This window comes from Heloderma suspectum, chromosome 2, assembly GCF_057233095.1.
Source record: "Heloderma suspectum isolate Gila_16-S chromosome 2, 16-S_ref, whole genome shotgun sequence".
NCBI classification, from domain to species: Eukaryota; Metazoa; Chordata; class Lepidosauria; order Squamata; family Helodermatidae; genus Heloderma; species Heloderma suspectum.
The window spans coordinates 267,937,689-267,956,364 of record NC_139459.1 but is presented as its reverse complement, the minus strand read 5'-3'; the positions used below and the strand labels follow the sequence as shown (position 1 = coordinate 267,956,364).

Sequence of the window (18,676 nt, the reverse complement as noted above, 5' to 3'; positions counted from 1 at the left end):
ACAGCAGGAGAGCTTCTCTGGAAAAGCTCATTCCACAACTGGGTTGCCACAGCAGAAAAGGCCCTCTTCTTGGTAATTCTTGAATTAGAGGGTAACCTTGGAGTTAAATGTGCTGTTAATCCTGTTTAAAAACAGAAATGGGGTCTAATCTAGGTGTCTCAAAGAAGATTCTAATATGAGCTGTATGACTTTGCTGTCTTTCTTCTGCAGGCAGTGACAAAGAAGCCATACTAGACCTCATAACATCCAGAAGCAATAAGCAAAGAAATGAGATCTGCCAAGCATACAAGTCTCTCTATGGAAAGGTAAACCTGAGAAGGGACAGGGCTCTTATTTTGTCTTGCAAGCAATCGCCATTCTCAGGTTCCTTCTTCAGCTGTTGGATGCATGATAGTTCTTTAAACAAATTAATCACTTAAACTTTTGGGGAGAAGAGTTACCAGGAACACATCAGGTAAGATGCATAGATTCCAAAGATGGGCTATGCACTGGACAATTCAAAGGAAGCAGATGGGGGAATGTCAAGAGAAGAATGTGTGCTGGGCCTATAATTCTGTCACTGCCATTAGCGGGCCCTCCATCCCTCCATAAATCCTTATGTAACACAAGCAGACATAAGTGACAGCATAGGAGTGTGCGCTTCATTTTATCCTTCCTACACATCATGCACATGGGTCTCAGTCTTCTATTCCAGTCTTAAGATATGCTGGTGGTCATGCTGACACCATACCCCCACCCCCCAACTATAATTATAGCAGGCTCTGCAGCACAGCAGAGATTACCTTGATCAACAGGGAGCGAGAAGGACATACTTGGAAGAGAACCTCCTGTCGGATCCACGAATCTGGATGCTAAATTGCCAGTGACGACTGCACCTTTCACTCTGGCCACTGTCCCTCAAACTTTCCCTCTCAAGAAAGGGAGAATCTTGAGTTTTATACACATTGCAAGGCCTATTCATGTCTAGGGCACTCATGGGTTGAAGGAGTGTCCTACACAGCTATAATGCAGGAGCACTCAGCACATGACTTCTAGCTTCGTGCTACCCATCCTCTGAAACTTCTAGGAAATGGAACTTGAGAGAAGGATTGAGTCTTTCCTCACTTTGCACTAAACCTTGAACACTGGTACAGAAAAGAAAGCTCGCTGCTTCTCTGGCTCTCTTCAAAGCTCAGCACAAAGTGGAAGACAAGATCCTTCTGCCCCTCTACCCATTGCTGAATCTTCTGGGACATGCAGAGAAAGGGGTGGGGAGGAGTTGGTGGCAGCCACAAACAATGTATATCTGCTAAACCAGAATTTGTGTATCCTTCCCTGAGTATGTGTAAATCAGTCTAGCAGGAGATGGCTCCTTTGGCTCTGTGCGCACGCGGGTATATGTGTTTTGGGGAATGTTTCAAGTTGATGAGGGGCTTTGGAAGTGCATGCAGCCTATGGGTGCTGTTCTCTGCCCCCTATTACCACCTTAGTCTCTCAATAAGTAACACTCTGCTACATGATAATGTGTCTTTAGTGGGCAACTTCTTTGATCTTTATCTTCTTTATCTACTTTCATATAATTTTTCATTGAGGGCCACTATGATGGAGAGGTGGTCCTTGACCTGAGAGACCTCCGTTCAAGATCAAGACCCCTTATCTCTGTTGTATCACTGGTTAGCCTTGGGCAAGTCATTAGTTTTCAATCTGTAAAGTGGGAATAATGGGGAGCGATCTCATTGGTAGTTGCATAAGGGTAAACATTGGAAAAAACAACAACCCGTGAAAGCACTTTCAATTTACAAAGTGCTATATTAATGATTAGTAGTAACAGTAATATGGTTAGTTATAACAATGGTATTTCAATTAGTTTTTAATTTGATTACACTTTCATTAGAGAAATTCATCCTAAAAGACCTCATTGTCTCTGTGTAGACATAGTCTCCTGTTGCCTTCCTGTATAGGGTGATGCCAGTGTGTTAATCTAGTGAAATAGGTAGAGCTGCCTCTGCCACTAACGTGGAACTTGGGGTCTGCTTATAGATCATGGAGCCATTCTGAATCCTTACACTTTTTGTAATGAGTGATCTTCTGACAAAGGGAACCCTAAAGCAGCCCTCCTCTGCTTTTCCTTCTCGATCTTTTCTACCATTTTCTTAGGACCTGATTGCAGACCTGAAGTATGAACTGACTGGGAAATTTGAACGGCTGATTGTGGGTCTGATGAGGCCCTTGGAGTACTTTGATGCCAAGGAAATCAACGACGCTCTAAAGGTAAAGGACTGTAGTTTGTCATTTATTTCTGGCACACGTGACAATACTAGACACTCGTTGCTGTCCCCTTCAAGTGTATTTGTCCATTGGGGGGAACATTAGGCCCATCTCATGTACATCTGCAGAGATGGTCATTTAGTTTTTTTCATTTTCTTAGGTTTCAGTGCACTGCCTTTCATACAGCTGACTTGTTTTCCTTACTCATAGGGCATTGGAACTGATGAGAAAGCCCTTATTGAGATTCTGGCATCACGGACCAATAAACAGATCCATGCTTTGGTGGAAGCCTACAGAGATGGTGACTATGGAGGGCAGGGGCTTTGTCGCTTTCCTGAATTTTGAGCTGGCTCCAGCTTCTGGAATGGATTCAGACTTAGTCATACTTACAGTAGCACCATTGAAACCAACAGGACTTGGTTGTGACTAACTTAGATCCAGTTAGTTGTGATTAACTTACATCCACTGGGAAAGGCATGGTGTACTTTTTATAAAATGGAAGCATTTCCTATGGTTATGTCTGCCATCTTTATTTCCTGGCTTCTTGATCAGGTTCTTGAACCACTGAGATATACTGAATTGTTCTTGTTGCCCTAAAAAAACGTATTTCGTATCGCACCCTATAAATATAATTGAAAGTACCTTCCCATTTTGGTCAAACCCCACATACATACTTACCTTGCTTGTCTTAATTCTTCCCTAAAACCTGGAGACATTTAAAAATAACATTTCAGATATAGTTAAAATGTAAACATTGAAACTTCAAAATTAACAATCTTCCCTAGCTTTTGATGGTTTAATCCACTCATGGGAGTCCCCCAGTTCAAAATTCAACTCTGCATCAAACTCCTACACTGTTCTACCTTACTCTCCTCAATCTTTCCCATGTCTCCAAGCCCTCATCCTTTAACCTTTTCTTTTTAATGTCCCACTGCTAAGGAATGCTTTCCTGCTACCATGCGGTTTAATAACTGACGTCTCCTGTCATTTTTGTATATTCCCACAGCATATGAGAGGGATCTGGAACAAGATGTCATTGCAGATACCTCAGGACACTTCAAGAAGATGCTCATTGTTCTTATGCAGGTATGTTGGCCTTAGTGCTTCTCTTGAGATTTTTATCCCTTCGCATGCTCATGCTGTCCTAATGGGATTCATTCCGTTGTCCTTTCTGCAGGGCACCCGAGAAGAAGACGATGTTGTGAGTGAAGACTTAGTGGAACAAGATGCCAAGGTGGGGGTTATGGATGTGGTACTTTGGCCTATTGATGATGATCCAAAGAATGAGGCTGGCTTTGTGTTAGAACAAATCCAAACCTAAGAGAAATGGGTGTGCTGTGGGGCCTGGCCAGTGTTTTGGCCAGGCGATTCTTGCCAGTTCTGTTGTGATTCTTCTCCACCCCTCCACACCCCATGTAGCAGCTATATAGAGATTAAAACGCAACCTTGGGAAGACATCTCCTAGAATAAGAGAGGGCAGAGGGCAGATCTGCACGCCTGTATGATCTCCACCTCACACATATACTGATCATTCTGATGTATGCAACTCAAGGCTTTCACGCTTCTCTGAGCCAATTGGAGAGCTCAGTTTGGATGCCTGAGTTGGTTACTCTTCTGATGTACATAACAATTTACTGTGTGTGACCCCAAAGTTGAGTAGAGAAACAGGCTTCTACAGATTGCCCCTTGAATTTAAACCATTGAGCTGTCAGGCTGGAAAGAATGTTGCTTTCAAGATTGTTTCATTGCAGTGCATACTCATTTGGGTGTAGGTACTCATGGGGGTCCTAAGGTCACCATAAATGTACCTCCATGTGCAGGGTAAATATTCCCAACAAGTTGAGCCACAGCGTGGCGCAGATGTATTTCTTGTAAGCATTATAATTGAGACAGAGAAGCTTCATAGCTGAACCTGACCATGCATTGTTATGTGATCAGGTTAAGATTCTGATCTCTTGCTGGATATATTTCTGAGGTCCTCAGCAGTACACAATAAGGTTGTTTTTTGTTTGGTTAAATCCTGTGTTTCCTGCCATTCGAGGTGGTTTGAGATTAAAAAGCTCCCAGCAACTCCTAATGAACCTACTTTAAAAGTAAGACCCGAAGATGACATACTCCTATTACCTGATTACACCAGTCTGATATATTTTGCATATCAGTTTTGAGAACTCATTAATGTTTTTGTCTTGAGTTCCATGGATCATTGTTCTAAGAGTTTTGAGATGAGATGCTTCTGTAAGGCTGGTGGTCTTAGTAGTTGCCTCTTCGTGTTACTCCTTGATTTTAAGGTGGTGTGTGTGTGCTTTTCAAAAGGACCTGTTGGAAGCTGGAGAGCTGAAATGGGGCACAGACGAGGCCCAGTTTATCTACATTCTTGGAAACCGAAGCAAGCAACACCTTCGGCTAGGTGAGCTTGAGCACTGCATTCCAAAAGATTATTTGATTCTCAGACCGCAACTTGAGTTTCCTCTTAGCAAAGCTTCACAGGTCTTCCTGAAGGGATTGCTGCTTTGGTTATGATGCGCGGGAAGTGTCCATGAACCTGCCACCTAGTAGCTAAACTAGCAAATTGCCACTAGGAAGGAGGTGAATGTTTTTGCCAAGCTGTTCTTTGTTACCTGGGCCATGTTTCTATGACAACAGAAGGGTGAAGTAAATGAAGGGATACTGGATTTTTCATGGAATCAGCATGGCTCCGCGCAGGGCTCAATGAAGGACTTCACTACACCATTATAAGTCGCTGACAGAAACATACTTCTGGGTGGGGGGATTAGAAGTGAACATCATCAGAGCGGCAGGGGCTGCTCAACCAATAAAAGATGCTCCCCCCTCCAGGCTCTCCTTCCCTTAATGGCAATCTCGGGAGCAAGCCTCATTGACCACAACAGGAGTTACTTCTGAGTGGACTTCCTGGACCTATGCCCGATTCTGCCCATTTTTCCCCCTTTTCCTCTAAGTACCAGGCTTCTGCATTAGCAGGCACCCCTGAATAAATGTGCCATCACACGATAGCACAAACACATGATAGTGAACTTTTGGAAACAAGCCTCATTGACTACAACAGGAGTTAGCAGGGACCCCTGAACTAATGTGCTATCACGTGATAGCGCAAAAGCATGATAGCGCATTAGTTCAGGGGTGCCCGCTAAGTCCTGTTGTAATCTATGAGGCTTGTTCCCCAAACTGCGCTATCATGTGTTTGCGCTATCATGTGATAGCGCAAATGCAAGTTAGTGCTAATGCGTGATAGAGTGATACCAACATAGACGGAATGCATATTGAACTGCACAATAGTGTTATAATGAGATAGCGCCTTAACATGTAATATGGAAACTGGACTATGCTGCTTGCGGCATCGTTTCCAAAGGACATTGCTGTGCATCCTCCCCACATGTAGTTTTAGGGAAGTGACCTGAGATAACCCTGATTTTCAGGCTGTAGTGGGAGTACTTGCTTGCCCATGACAGCACACTTATATGCACTAGTGATCTAGTGCTTACTTTCAATGTTTTTTTAAAAGATGGTCCCTCGGCATCCTGCTCCAAAATGGCGGTGTCCAGAAAACAGGGAGGGAAAGGGTTGGGTCATTGAGGTTACAGGCAGGTAAGTGACACGCCCCCATGGGCAGGACTATGCTACGACGCAAGTGCAGGTGATGGAACACACCCCAACAGGACAGTAACTGAGCCAAAGTAAAGAGGAAAAGTCAGACTATAACCAGTCTCAGAAGAAACGGTTTTTCCGTACTAAACTTCAGGGCGGCTGCTGGATGGCTACAACGTCATGTATCCCTAGTGACCTCCACACGCAGCCAGTTTGGAGTAAATCGCTCATGGAAACATGCCCCAGGTTACAATGGTTCCTGATGATACCTTTCTGTTGGATCAGAATCTGATCTGTGACTTTGTGTTTCAGATTTTTCCTCCTACTTTAACATATAGGCACCACAACTTTTATTTCCTTCTCCTTCATATCCCAAAAGGGTATAGCATGGAAAAACTGTCATTGTCCTTCATTCTGCATTCTGCTTATGATCTCCCCTTTGTTTCACTTTGTCCTGTAGAATAGTTCCTGAGTGGTTTGTGATTGTAATCTGATTTTTAAAAAGTCATTGAGAAGTCTTCTGCCTATTGGCATTAAAAGCAGAGTTGGCTGTTGAATGTAATTCAGGATTATTGTAAAGCATATTATAGTGCCATCACTGTTGATAGCACTTTGTAGAGTAACATATGCAAAAAAGACAGGGTTCTGCAACAAGAACCTTAGTCTAAATTTCAACAATGAGGGGAGACAACCATGGGTAAAAAGGAATATGCATTGTGGATAGTTACCCTCACAAAGCAGCAGTGATGTAAGTTTTCTGGGGAAAAAATTGAATTGGCAATTTTCCCACTACCCTAAATTGACAGAGAAGTGGATTCCTAGCTTCATAGCCATTTTGAAAATGATTTCCTAGCCATTTTGAAAAGTAGGTGGGAAATTCCACAGAAAAGCATATGTGTATCATATTTCTGTTTTGGAAAATTTTCCACCCCACCCCGCTTCACTGCACAGCAGAGTCCCAGTGAATCTAGAGATGTGCAAGTTCAAAGGCCATTCATTTTCTAAAACAGATCATAAAATAGAATTCTATACAGCAGAAACTTTAAATATTCCATTAAAGTTACATTGCGTTAATTAAGTTGCTATGTAGCAAGCATTTCTTGTTTAAAAGAGTACAGAGTGCCTTGGGTTTAGCAATGAACCAGAGGTGTGTCTGTGTGTGAGTCTCTTGTGCTTTCGTTTCAGTCTTTGATGAGTATCTGAAGACTGCAGGCAAACCCATTGAGATAAGCATCCGGGAAGAGCTGTCTGGAGACTTTGAAAAACTGATGCTAGCTGTAGGTGAGCTGGTCTGTGTCTTTGTGTTTTAAAGAAGTGAATTAGGCTGGAAGTAACTCCAAAAGCCAGAATCACTCAACCAGATCTGGGATTATATTTAAAATTACTATATTTGCCAGAGATGCCAAGTTTTTTATTAAACAATTTGGTTTGGTTTGAAATTGAAATAACATTTTTTATTGTTAAACATGCATGTTTTTTTAGCCACCTTGAGCTCCCGTGAGGAAAGGGTGGGGTATAAATGTTTTAAAATAAAATAAATAAGTAAAATGTTGCAAGTTGGATTAGAGGCAAAATCCTAAATTTTGTTCCACTTGTGTTCTTTGAATATTTAAAAGCATTTCCCCCTTTTGTAACACACACACACACGCGCGCGCGCGCGCACACACACACACACACACACACACATCAAGTTTTGAAGGGCTCTTGGGAAGAAAGCAACCAAATTTCACTGGCCTGTAGGCAGAAAACCTGAGCCTTTAGCTTACTCTCTCCTGATTCTCTCCACAGTGAAGAATATCCGGAGTTCAGCAGAGTACTTTGCTGACAGACTCTTCAAAGCCATGAAGGTGAGTGCCATTAAGTATTACAGTGCAGCTTGTGACCTTTATTAAGTATTATAGTAGACAATTTCTAAAAGGAGAGACTCTGGGCCTTGGGCCTATTTTGAACCTGCATCCTCTGAGGTGGAAGCTGTTCTTGCTGGGTGCAAGGAGGCAGAATGTGACCACTCATCGAAGAAGGGAAACGATTCTGAGCATGCTCAGGATATTAGTCTATTATTTCTTCTATGTCAGTGCTTGCATTTAAAACAGGTTCTGGGTCTGGCCCCTGATGCAAGAGCCCTGTTCAGACTGCAGGGCTTGTACAGTAAATGTGCTTATGGCAGGAGGCAGCAGGCTATGCCTCTCGCCGTACATGAGTTCATTCTATGTGGCAACGAGTCCCGCTGTGTAAACAGCACTAATAGGAACGCTGAAACAATGAGCGTTCTTTATGAAAAAGTGAGGTTGTCCATTCACTGCTAGGCCATGTCATGGGACCCAATAAGGAAACCAATGAAAACATATTCACAAGCGTTAACATTTCTCTCTCTCTCTCTCTCTCTCTCCCCCTCCCTCCCTCCCTCTCTCTCTCTCTCTCTCTCACACACATACACACACACACACACACACACTTAGACGTATACGTGTATGTGTATGATTAATATAAATAATAAATTTATTTGTAAATAAATTGTAAATATGTTTTCATTGGTTTCCTTAATGGGTCCTGTGAGATGACCTAGTAGTGAATAGACAATCTCATGTCAAATACAGATCTCAAATAATGTATTATTCCAGCCATTGGCCTTAACAAATGGTACTGGCAAGCTATATTTGGAGGATTATATTTAGAACCATATACTGTTAATAAAGGTCATCTAACTAAAACAAAGCACAATCAACCAAACATAAAACAAAATAACATTAAGACAGTCTCAAATGTGCCAATCAGTAATTACCACTGCAGTCAACAATGCTGGTTGTGAGGAAACCTTGCCTGGTTTCAGAAGGTATTGCTGCCAACAAAACAGTTCGTATAAGTGACAAGCCACCGCCCTTCAGCAGGAAATACAGTTTTTGAGCAGTACTCCAAAACAGGTTTTTGTCTAGGATGGATTATGCATTTTCCCATAGTGGGAAAGAGCATTGACTCTTCCTGACAGGTAAAGACACAAGTCCAGCGTTACATGGGGTTCCCAGCCCTGATCTCTGGATATTTCAAGTAATAATGCCAGTGTGTTTTAAACCTTTTATTACTGAATATGGCTAACAAAGTGCTTTATAATAAATGAGGTTTACATGTGCGTTCACTCTTCCATAGCGAGCAACCATAAGCAACATAGTTGCTTATGGTTACAGTATTCAGTATAGTATAGTATTCAGTATAGTGAATACTGATTCACTATCAGTATAGTATTCAGAGGAATAGAATTTCCTCTGAAAATGTTACTAAGTAGTCCTAAGCTGGTGACTTGGAGGTGGGGTAATAGGCTGCAGTATTGTAATCTGACTTGTGTGAATGTGAGCTACGCTTGTAGTCTCATAGATACCCAAGGCAGGAGGGTTCTCAGAGTTGTGTGTATGTGTGTACAGCACTAGTGGCTATCCAGACCTACATAATTAGACGGATAGCAATTAATTTCTACCTCCTAAGACCTGGTAGGTGATATTGCCCAACAAGCATTTCCCAATTTTCATATGTGAATGAGAAAACATCACCATAGGCTTTGGACAAATGAGGTATTGGTGAGTCTAATAGGCTTTTATATACCATCACAATTCGTTCTTCGTTCATTAATGCCTAAAAGCAAACTGATATTCCCCTCTACTTTGGGATTGTTGTGATCTCCGTGGGTTTGTTGCAGGGCTTAGGGACGAGGGACAACACGTTGATTCGTATCATGGTGTCGCGCAGCGAGCTTGACATGCTGGACATCCGGGAGATATTCCGGACTAAATACGAGAAGTCCCTACATCATATGATTGAGGTGAATGCTGAGTGAGTGCATCATATCTGATGTATGAGAGAAACTTCTTACCGTCGCTCCCACCTCCTTTCTACTCTACAATGGAATGTCCCACTCTCGCTTATCTCATGCTGTGTTTTGGAGTGATCATCAGCATGGATATGCTTGGATAACCTTAGGGAGCAGCTTGGGTTAAACTTCACTTTCTAGGAAGCCCTTCTGACCTTTTTGGCATGTATGTATACTCTCTTGGACAGCAATGCATCTTTTTTCAGTAAGAATCTCTCTCATGTGACTAAAATACTTTTTCTTTTTTCAAACTGGATTCTGGTTCAAGAAGCTTGCACATCTGAAGAAATTCCCAGAGTTAATGTAAATTCTTTCTGTGTCAGCAAGCTACATTTCAAATGCAAGCTAAATTTGACCCTTTTAGCACTCTGTAGCCGAGTCTTCCCCAACTTGGTGCCCTCCAGATGTATTGGACTACAACTTTGAGCAGCCCCCAGCCAGCACGGCTGGCTAGGGGATGCTGGCAATTGTAATTCAATACTTCTGGAGGGCACAGGTTGGGGAAGGCAGCCTTAGCTGCTATGGAGCACCATTCATTTGTTTAAATATATACGTGCGTGCACGTGTGTGTGTGTAAAAATTTGGGGCACTTTGTGGGAGGGGACGGTGGCTATCTGTTGCCTATCCCTGTTCCAGATGTTTTTGACTCCCCAGTCCAGCCAGCATGGCCTGTGGTCAGGAATGCTGGGAGATGTAGTCTAAAACATCTGGAGAGCGCCAAGTTGGGGGAGGCTGTTTTATAGCGTAGAGGTCATTTCATAATAACTTTTAAATACTGCTTCATGACACACACAACTGACACTTCCCCCTGATCCTCCTAAAATCTTAAAAATTGCCAGTAAATATCAGCATGCACCAAGTATGTGGCATTTATTGTCACACTCAAGTTGGGAAAGACTGATGTATGGCATTTTGGGAGTGAGGGCACTATTTCTTCTTGGGAGCAGCATATGGTGGTGATGGGGTCCCATATGCTGTGCTCTAACCAATGCTGGGGAGAGAACAAAGAGATTCCATAACTCAGTGTCCTGAAACTTAGTTCTTAATCTCTTTCTCTCCTTTGGGAATGGGGGAATGTACCAGACAGTTTAGAACACCCTAACTGTGGACTTCTAGGGAGTTTCTTTTGATGGCGTGTCTATAGCAGCTGTAGTCTGAGTTAGGTGTATTTCAAACCTGACCTTTTGTCTTTTGTCTTCCTTTCGTTGCAGAGTGACACATCTGGCGAGTACAAAAAGGCGCTGCTAAAGCTGTGCGGGGGAGATGATGAGTAAGCCCTACTGCTAGTTAAAAGTTGCCTTGTGCCTTTTACTTCTCCCAATAAAGCTAGATGGGAGCCATTCTGTCTGAGTGGTGTTCCACCCCCTGATGGGTTAAAATCATAATTCTTGGAAATCCACCCTAGTGCAGCATGAGGCCAAGCTAGATGTTATCACTGTGGGCCTACCTGCGAAGACTCTGGGAGTTTTGCCGTTGATCTTCTGTGTGTTCGTGTGTGGTGGTGGTAGGGATGTCGGAGAAATCCTCCACGGATTCAAATGAGTTTGGGTTTCTATCAATCTGACCCACGCATTCCGCAGCAGACAAGCTTTTCCTAAGTTGCATAGATTCCACAGACTTGCGGGCCAGTTTTTTTAACTTTCCAGAATTTTATGCAAATTTAGTCATAGAAAAATATGTAGAACTTTAAAAAAATACCAGTCAAAAATGTGCATTTCCCCCATAGGCATAAGCAGGAAAATGCGCATTTGGGGGGATTTGCACATTTTGGGGGGCTGCGAATTTGCACAATTGTGAATTTGCTCAAATGTGGGAAAATAGAAAAAAATCCAGTTCTGTTAATGAGTAGATGTAGGACAAAAGGCACCTGACGACCTGAGAAATGCAGATGGAACAGATTTTACAAAATCTGTACATCTTTAGGTAGTGAGGGGAGGCACAATGTAGGTAGAAAACAAAAGTTCAGTTCCTGTTTTTGAAAATAAAACCAATTTATTAGTTTTATTCTGAAGTGTCCTGTATAGTTTTAATTTCCTCTTTCATATCTGAAAAACACATGCTTTTTAGTAGTCTCTAGTTGCGCAAAACCTTTTGAAGTTGCAGGCCAAAGCATCTTGTCTCTATGACGATGCCCAAAGGCAAGGGTGCACAATCTTTTTGGCTCCAGTGCTGGCTGGAGGGGGGGGCACACATGTGCAAGCGATGCCCGTGGGGCCTTTAATCTCACCTCCATCTCAGCCATCCTGCTCAAAATTGTTGGGGGTAGAGAGGCTCCTTTGGGGTCACTGAAGGAGGGGGAGGCTAAAGCCTCCTCTCCTCCCAGCAACCTGACAGGTATCACTGGATCCCCACCTCCAGAGTTGCTGGGGGTGGGGAAGCTTCCTCCCATCCCAGAGACCCCGATCGGCGGCTGGGGGGGTGGGGATTTGTTGGTGGGTGTCCCATGGCCACATGCAGCCAGTGGGTTGTGCACCCCTGTCAAAAGGCAATATTCCCAAATCAGGATATGAAAGAAGCTTTTTATCCTAGTTTGTCACACAGCAGGGCCCCCCAAGGAGTTCAAACCTACTTTCAGGAGGGTTGTTAGGTTTTGGCAATGAAAGTCTCTCTCAGGGATCCTCGGAGGATCATTCTCTTGTCCTGAAGTGACAACGATTCAAGGGCTGGGCATGTATTTTACCAGGCAAACCCTTTAAAGGGTGTTTTAATGTTCTCATAATGGATCTCATCTACTGCAATTCTGACGGGGATTCGCAGCTAGAAAATACACTAGGAGCTCACAGTGTTTTAACATTTTGTAATCGGCAGATGGATAATTGCTTCCCCTTTTGCCCGATACAGGCTCCGTTTCCTAGCAGCCATAGGCAGAAACTGATCAGCTTCCACTTTCTCCCTCCATCTCTACATCTCCATGCCAGGACCTCGTCCAGTCTGCTTACACGCAGGCTTCTGTATCTGAACTGTAACGTTGCATCAGTGATGCGCTGATCACTGGTGCAACCAGGGATAGGCAGCCCGTTGCCCTGCAGATGTTTTTTACTACAACTTCCATAATCCCTGAGCACTGGCCCTGCTGGCTGGGGCTAGTGGGAGTTGTAGTCCAAAGCACCTGTAGGTAGGGACATCTGTGACTGGGAAATCTGGCTCTTTTTTGGCTTGACAGAGTTCCATCGCATGTATGACTCGATTTGTGTTTGCAAGTTGGGACGCAGGATTTTCCCTGCACTCTGGGAACTTTTTTTAGCCTTTTTTTCCCCCGCAGGTCCTGCAGTTTGCTCAGATTGTTTGGAAATTTGCGCAGCTTGCAGCACCTGCAGGGAAAAGTGCATAATGCCCAGAAAATCCACGAACTGGTCTAACTTGCTGCAGACCGAGTTGAGCACCAGAACAATGTCCAGGGGGCTGAACCTTGGAGAACTTGTCGAACTGCAGGCCCAAATGGATTTCTCCAACATCCCTGTCTGTAGGTCACCAGGTTGCCTGACTCTACTTTAGACCAAGCCCGTTTGTGCCGAAAAATGTGCCGATGCTGCTGGTGGTTTACTCGTGTGTAGTAGTCAGTATACGAAGTTATTACACAGCATAGAAACGACTGTAGAGGGACCGAGTGGGAGCAGCAGTTGAGATGATGTACTCCATGTACCCTCTTTTCAACCACCATGGAGTCGTTGGCGTCATCCCATCCTTGTGTGGCTTCTACATTCTCAGAAGCTGCTGCAGTGGGATTTCAACTGACGAGGAAGCACTGCAGGACTGATGTGTGTCGTGTAGGATGCCCATGTTCACGGGAGGCCTCTTCCTTTCCTTCTAAGGGCTAAACTACGCGTCACCTTCAATATGTAGCAGGGCAGTCACATCAGTGCTTTTATTTTCTTTCTGAAAAGTAAGTGCAGTGGATCCAATTAGGATCTTAGAATGGGGTGGGTGGGTAGAGGGGCTTTAACCCTTTGCCTCCCACTGTGGTCCTGATTCACACCTGCCCAGGGGGAAAAGTTCCCATTCTTAAAGCGCTCCAGCCCTTCTCTGCACCCAGCATAAAAAAACAAGCAGGTTTGCTACAGGAGGGAAGCCCCTTTCTTCTGCCCCCAGTGTAGAAATGTTAGTGGGTTGCCTCAGGACAGAGGGCTGGAGCTCTTTATCCCTCTTCTGCCACCCCGCAGCAGGCTAGTACAACATTTTGCAGATTCTGGGCTTATTTACAGGGCTTTCTTAAGCCTCAGACACGAAGCTGTGGCTCACTTAAAAGGAAGGATTCAGAGTCGCATTCAGGTGGGACTGTGAGGCTGTTTCGCTTCTTGGGATTGGAGGGAGCGGGGAGGGGCGGGAGCGGCAGCTGGTGGCTTGCACAAGACCCGCATTGCTGTGTGTTCCTGTGCCTTCACCAAGCTGATAGACCTTGTGTCCTCCTATCCCCTCCCATTTCAGTGCCGCAGGTGAGTTCTTCCCCGAAGCTGCGCAGGTGGCCTACCAGATGTGGGAACTTAGTGCAGTGGCCAAAGTAGAGGTCAGAACCCACCCCCTTCTCCCCCACCCCCGACTGTGCCTTGCTGGCTTGAAAACCACAGCCGCTTCACTCTGCCTGCTGCTGACCCCTTTCTGTTCAGCCTCTTGGCTGCCCTTCCTGTTTGGTGGGCTACCACTGCTAGGACCAGACACCTTTTTAGACATGTTCTCTTTTTTTAACCAATATGGTTTCATGGAGAACCTTTTCCTCCCCTCCCCCCTTCTCTGGTCTTGTGTGTGCTTATGAACGAACCTTTTAAGATGCTGGTACACATTACTATGGAATATCTCTATTGGTAAGATGGAAAATCTGACCAATGAAGGTGTTCTGTTGTAGGTGCCCATAGGCCCACTGCACGGTTACCCTGACCTTGTTTCAGTGCAGTTCCATGAGTGCTTATTTAAAGTGGCAGAGTAGCAGAAGTGTGTCTTCTGGACTCTCATGTCTCCCTTGATTTAAACCAATCCACACTGCCGCTTTATAAGGTCCGGTTATAAGTCCAGGGATTTTCTCCTTTGCTTTGTGAAATATGCAAGATCTTGGGCATCTACTAATCATTTTCAAAGGGTGAATTCATGAGTCGCATGTTTCATGTGATAATTACAGCTATCATTTGATTGCTTCAACAAGTAAACCTTCTGATCGTCACAGATTATCCTCTCATCGTGTCACACAACTACCTAATAGCAGGATGCAAGCGGAGAGGCGGTAATAAGACATTGCTGCAATTGATGTCACTGGACCAGACTGTGTGAACTCACCCTAGCTCTTGTGCATGTGACGCTATTAGCGGGCCTTCGTTCGAGGAGCCCTGTTGTCAGTTCATGGAGAAGTGAGCCACCAGATTGAAGTAATGTTCAAAAGATAGCTGGTGTGACTGCAGGGATGCTTTGGGGGGCGGAACTGCCACTGAAAGATAAGGCCAACTGCCCCCACGCCAGCTCTGGGAGATGCATGGGAATGAAATCTACCTAGATGCTCTCTATTCCTTTTTAGTCACAGTTTTGATCTTTTAAATGCAATAGCGCATTTGGGGAGGGGGATTTTTTAAATTGCCATTATTTGGACCTTTTTTTCTGGCTTGCCTGTTTTTCTTTTCATAAGGGGACTGTCACTTCCCAGCTTGCTCTACCCCAATAGCTGCTTTGCACTTTTCTCTCCCCCCCCGCCCCACCCTTCAGTAGTCATGGTTTTAATCTACATTTCTGTTGCCATAGCTGAAAGGAACCATTCGTCCAGCTGCAGATTTCAACGCTGATGGCGATGCTAAAGTGCTAAGGAAAGCAATGAAAGGTTTTGGTATGTAAGGCTTTGTGAACGGTTTTGCCATTTATGCAGGGAGAGGAAAACCAGTTTCCCTTTTTCTCCTGTGGAAAAACAATATCGATAGGCTTGCAGGATGGGAATAACGTTTGAATATCTTAGAAGTCTAATCTTCACTGAAGCAGAGTTTTTCTAACCTGAAATCTTTAAGCATATAATTCTGCATCAGGTTCCCATATTCCCCCACCCCATGGTTTGCCCAGCACATACTGGGAATGGCTGGTGCCCCTCACGCTGCGCGGTGTATCTTACGTCAGACTCTGTTTCTAGGTTTTGTTCCAATAAAGTCATGTGTTGATTGTAAAGGTACAATGCCACATTTCTCTCGTCTGAACAGATATCCCAGCAAGCGTTGCCCCTGTCAAGCCAGCTGCTTCATGCAACAGGTTGAAGTGCTGACATCTGAGTAAATCTACTCCTGAATAAGTACCCTAGACTAGGGGTGGGCAGAAGAAGGCCCTGCCAGCATAGCCAATGGTCAGGAATGCTGGGAGCTGAAGTTCAAAATATCTGGCGATCTAATTTCTGCCCACCTCTTCCCTACACAGCCACGTGAAGCAGCTCATTTCTCCCCCTTTGTGTCATATGTCTTGTCACTTTATTCCTTAGCCATAATTGTGCCCCCAGAAGGCAAGTGCAGAACCATGGTTCTGCTTAAAGGGGTGATTTGGGAGTAAATTATACAGAGGCCCAATTGTGTAAGAAGGGTTATGTTTGTCCCAAGTGCTGGTTGATTTTATAGCCTTAAATCTACAAACTAGGTTTAGGGAAGCCAAGTGTGTGGCCTACTTACTACACTGGGTTCTATGCTGAATTTTGCTGCTTATGGTTAGTAAGATATATAATGGACAGTTTAGATTCTGAATATATATTTACTTGATCAAGATAATGTAAATTTTGTCAGGCTACACATGTATGTATAGAAAAGTATGTGATTCTAGGGAAGACCCAGCATACAGTTACAGGAAATGCTGAGGGTAGTATCAGTTACTCATTCTCATCACAAGATTCTTAAGAAATAAGAATCTAAAGTGTTTTTAAGATTTCCAGGAAGGTGCAGATACTGGAAGACATTGCTTAAAAGACGCAAATTACTTCACCCTTAAGGCCAGTTAACTGGACTTGCAAAAGGGAAATTTCAATACCTATTTGGAGGCTCAAACTCCTGGAGTGCTTCCAGACAAGGCATTTATAGTGCCGTCGCCCTGCCTCATTCACAGAGGTGTATGGGGGGGGGGGTCCAGGTGCTGCTGTTTTCTACTCGTGACCCTCCCTCTGTTTCCCACCACATTTTCCCTCTTTTTCCTTAATGCAGAAAATCCGTTAAAGAGAAAAAGATGAAACAGTTGCACACTGCCTTCTCATTGGTAGCGTGACGAGCCCCCTGTCTGGAAGCACCCCAGGTCCTTATGCTTGCAGTAAAAGTTGGCAAGTCTTACAAAGATACTTACATCTTAGCTGAAAGAAAGGAAGAATATATTTCTGAGGTAACTTGGTTACCCTCCTATTCCCATGACTCTGGAAAAAGGAGAGGGGCTGTAATGCTGCATGGAGAGCTGATTGATTCCATACAAGTCTTACTTAGTGAAAGTACTTCATAGCAACTGTGCTGTACCATGGCAGATGCGCTCCAACACTCTCCGAGAGTGAACCTTTTCTCCACATTTCAGGATTGCCAGAGGAGATGTCCCCCACGACCAAAGGAGCGTTCTTAGCCTGCTGCTTCCCTAGATATCCAGTAGATGGCACAACTATATCAATAGCTTTCTTTTATAGTTGGAGGCAAGAATTATCTCAGAGAGAGATGCTAAATATATATTAGTGCTGTGCCAAATCCTCCCCCCTGTTTTTCCCTCCCTGCAAAAGAGGCATTGTTTTTTCTGCCCTTTTGTAGGGAGTGGGGAGAATTTTGGATAATTTTCTCTTTGGGGGGGGGACAGGGTTTCCACCTACCTTTTTAAGTTTGGGAGGTGGCTGAAGGATCTTCTATTTGTAATTTTTTTTTTACTTGAAAAACACCCCAGCCCGAGACTCTTTACAGAGATGCTTCTCCAGCCCAGCAGCACCATGTGATCTTGCTCTCTGCAGTAGGCATTCTCAGGAAGAACTCTCGGGTTGCAGAAGCTTCTTTGCAAAAAGCTTCTTTGCAAAAAACCAATGGGACTTCTGGTGCATTAGAAAAACACTTATTTTGCTTGTGCTGCGTTGCTGCAAGGAAGAGCAGAATTTTTCTGAAGCTCTAAAAGCCTCAATTGCTCATACTTTGCAAAGTTTCTGCAGTCCTGGACCCTTTCCTGAATGCCTATTGGAGAGGGTGAGGTCACGTGGTCTCCTGGGAGTTCAAAAAGAGGTGCTAGGCTGGAGAAGAGTCCTGGCCTCCTGCAAGTGCAGGGGGGCGTGTTTAAAAAAAAAAAAAAATTGAAAGAAGAACCCTCAGCCACTGCCTACACTTAAAAGGGTAAGCTGAAATCCTATCCTCCTCCCCAAGGAGAAAGTTATTCAAAATTCTGATATATAATTTTTATAAGTCGCATATAATGCAGTTGAAATTGTCTGGTGTCTCCTGGCTTGGAGGTGGACGAGGATTTGACATCGACCTTTTCTTTGGACCAGTACTGGGTGACTGTTGAGATAAGTCTTCCTTGGTACTCATTTCAGTAACTTCCGATTTGCTGTCTGCAATTTTTCTAAGTGGTTTTTCTAAGTGATGTATCTCTTATAGCACTTATTGTTGCAGTGGTACATTATTTGATCTTCTGCATTCATCATTTTCAAAGGTTTTAGCACTATATTTTCATGTGTTTCGGCTGTATCCTCAACTCTCTTTTGCCCATTTTCGGCAGAAGTTATGTTTTCTTTGGAATCTTTTTGACATATAATGTACTTTCTCTTGTTAAAGTCGTCCTCAGATGTTTGTTGCAACAGAACACCACAGGGCACTGCATTTCAGTCATAGTTCCATATTTTTCATTTCACCAAACCTGAAAAGAGAAAAACCCATTAAATATTGTATATATCAATAAAGGTTTGGGTGCCATTTTTAAAAATGATGGAAGGACTGCCTTTCCATCAAATTAATACCATTGTTGACTTCCTTGACCCAAAAAACCTATAGTTTAAAACCAAAATCACATTTGTAC

The 18,676-nt window shown here is 43.8% G+C and overlaps 1 protein-coding gene across 6 annotated transcripts in view; it reads left to right on the top strand.

The window, feature by feature from the left end:
- The window catches only part of ANXA6 (annexin A6), a 70,796-nt gene that overhangs the window by 28,784 nt on the left and 23,336 nt on the right, over window positions 1-18,676 (top strand). For all 6 annotated transcript variants that reach the window (XM_084839185.1, XM_084839183.1, XM_084839187.1 and 3 more), the window contains exons 4-15: window positions 211-305; window positions 2,137-2,250; window positions 2,458-2,548; window positions 3,254-3,333; window positions 3,425-3,481; window positions 4,561-4,654; window positions 7,036-7,131; window positions 7,639-7,697; window positions 9,539-9,661; window positions 10,921-10,979; window positions 14,135-14,213; window positions 15,431-15,512. In XM_084839185.1, coding sequence (XP_084695311.1) covers window positions 211-305; window positions 2,137-2,250; window positions 2,458-2,548; window positions 3,254-3,333; window positions 3,425-3,481; window positions 4,561-4,654; window positions 7,036-7,131; window positions 7,639-7,697; window positions 9,539-9,661; window positions 10,921-10,979; window positions 14,135-14,213; window positions 15,431-15,512 — 1,029 coding nt within the window. The remainder of the gene's footprint in view (window positions 1-210; window positions 306-2,136; window positions 2,251-2,457; window positions 2,549-3,253; window positions 3,334-3,424; window positions 3,482-4,560; window positions 4,655-7,035; window positions 7,132-7,638; window positions 7,698-9,538; window positions 9,662-10,920; window positions 10,980-14,134; window positions 14,214-15,430; window positions 15,513-18,676) is intronic.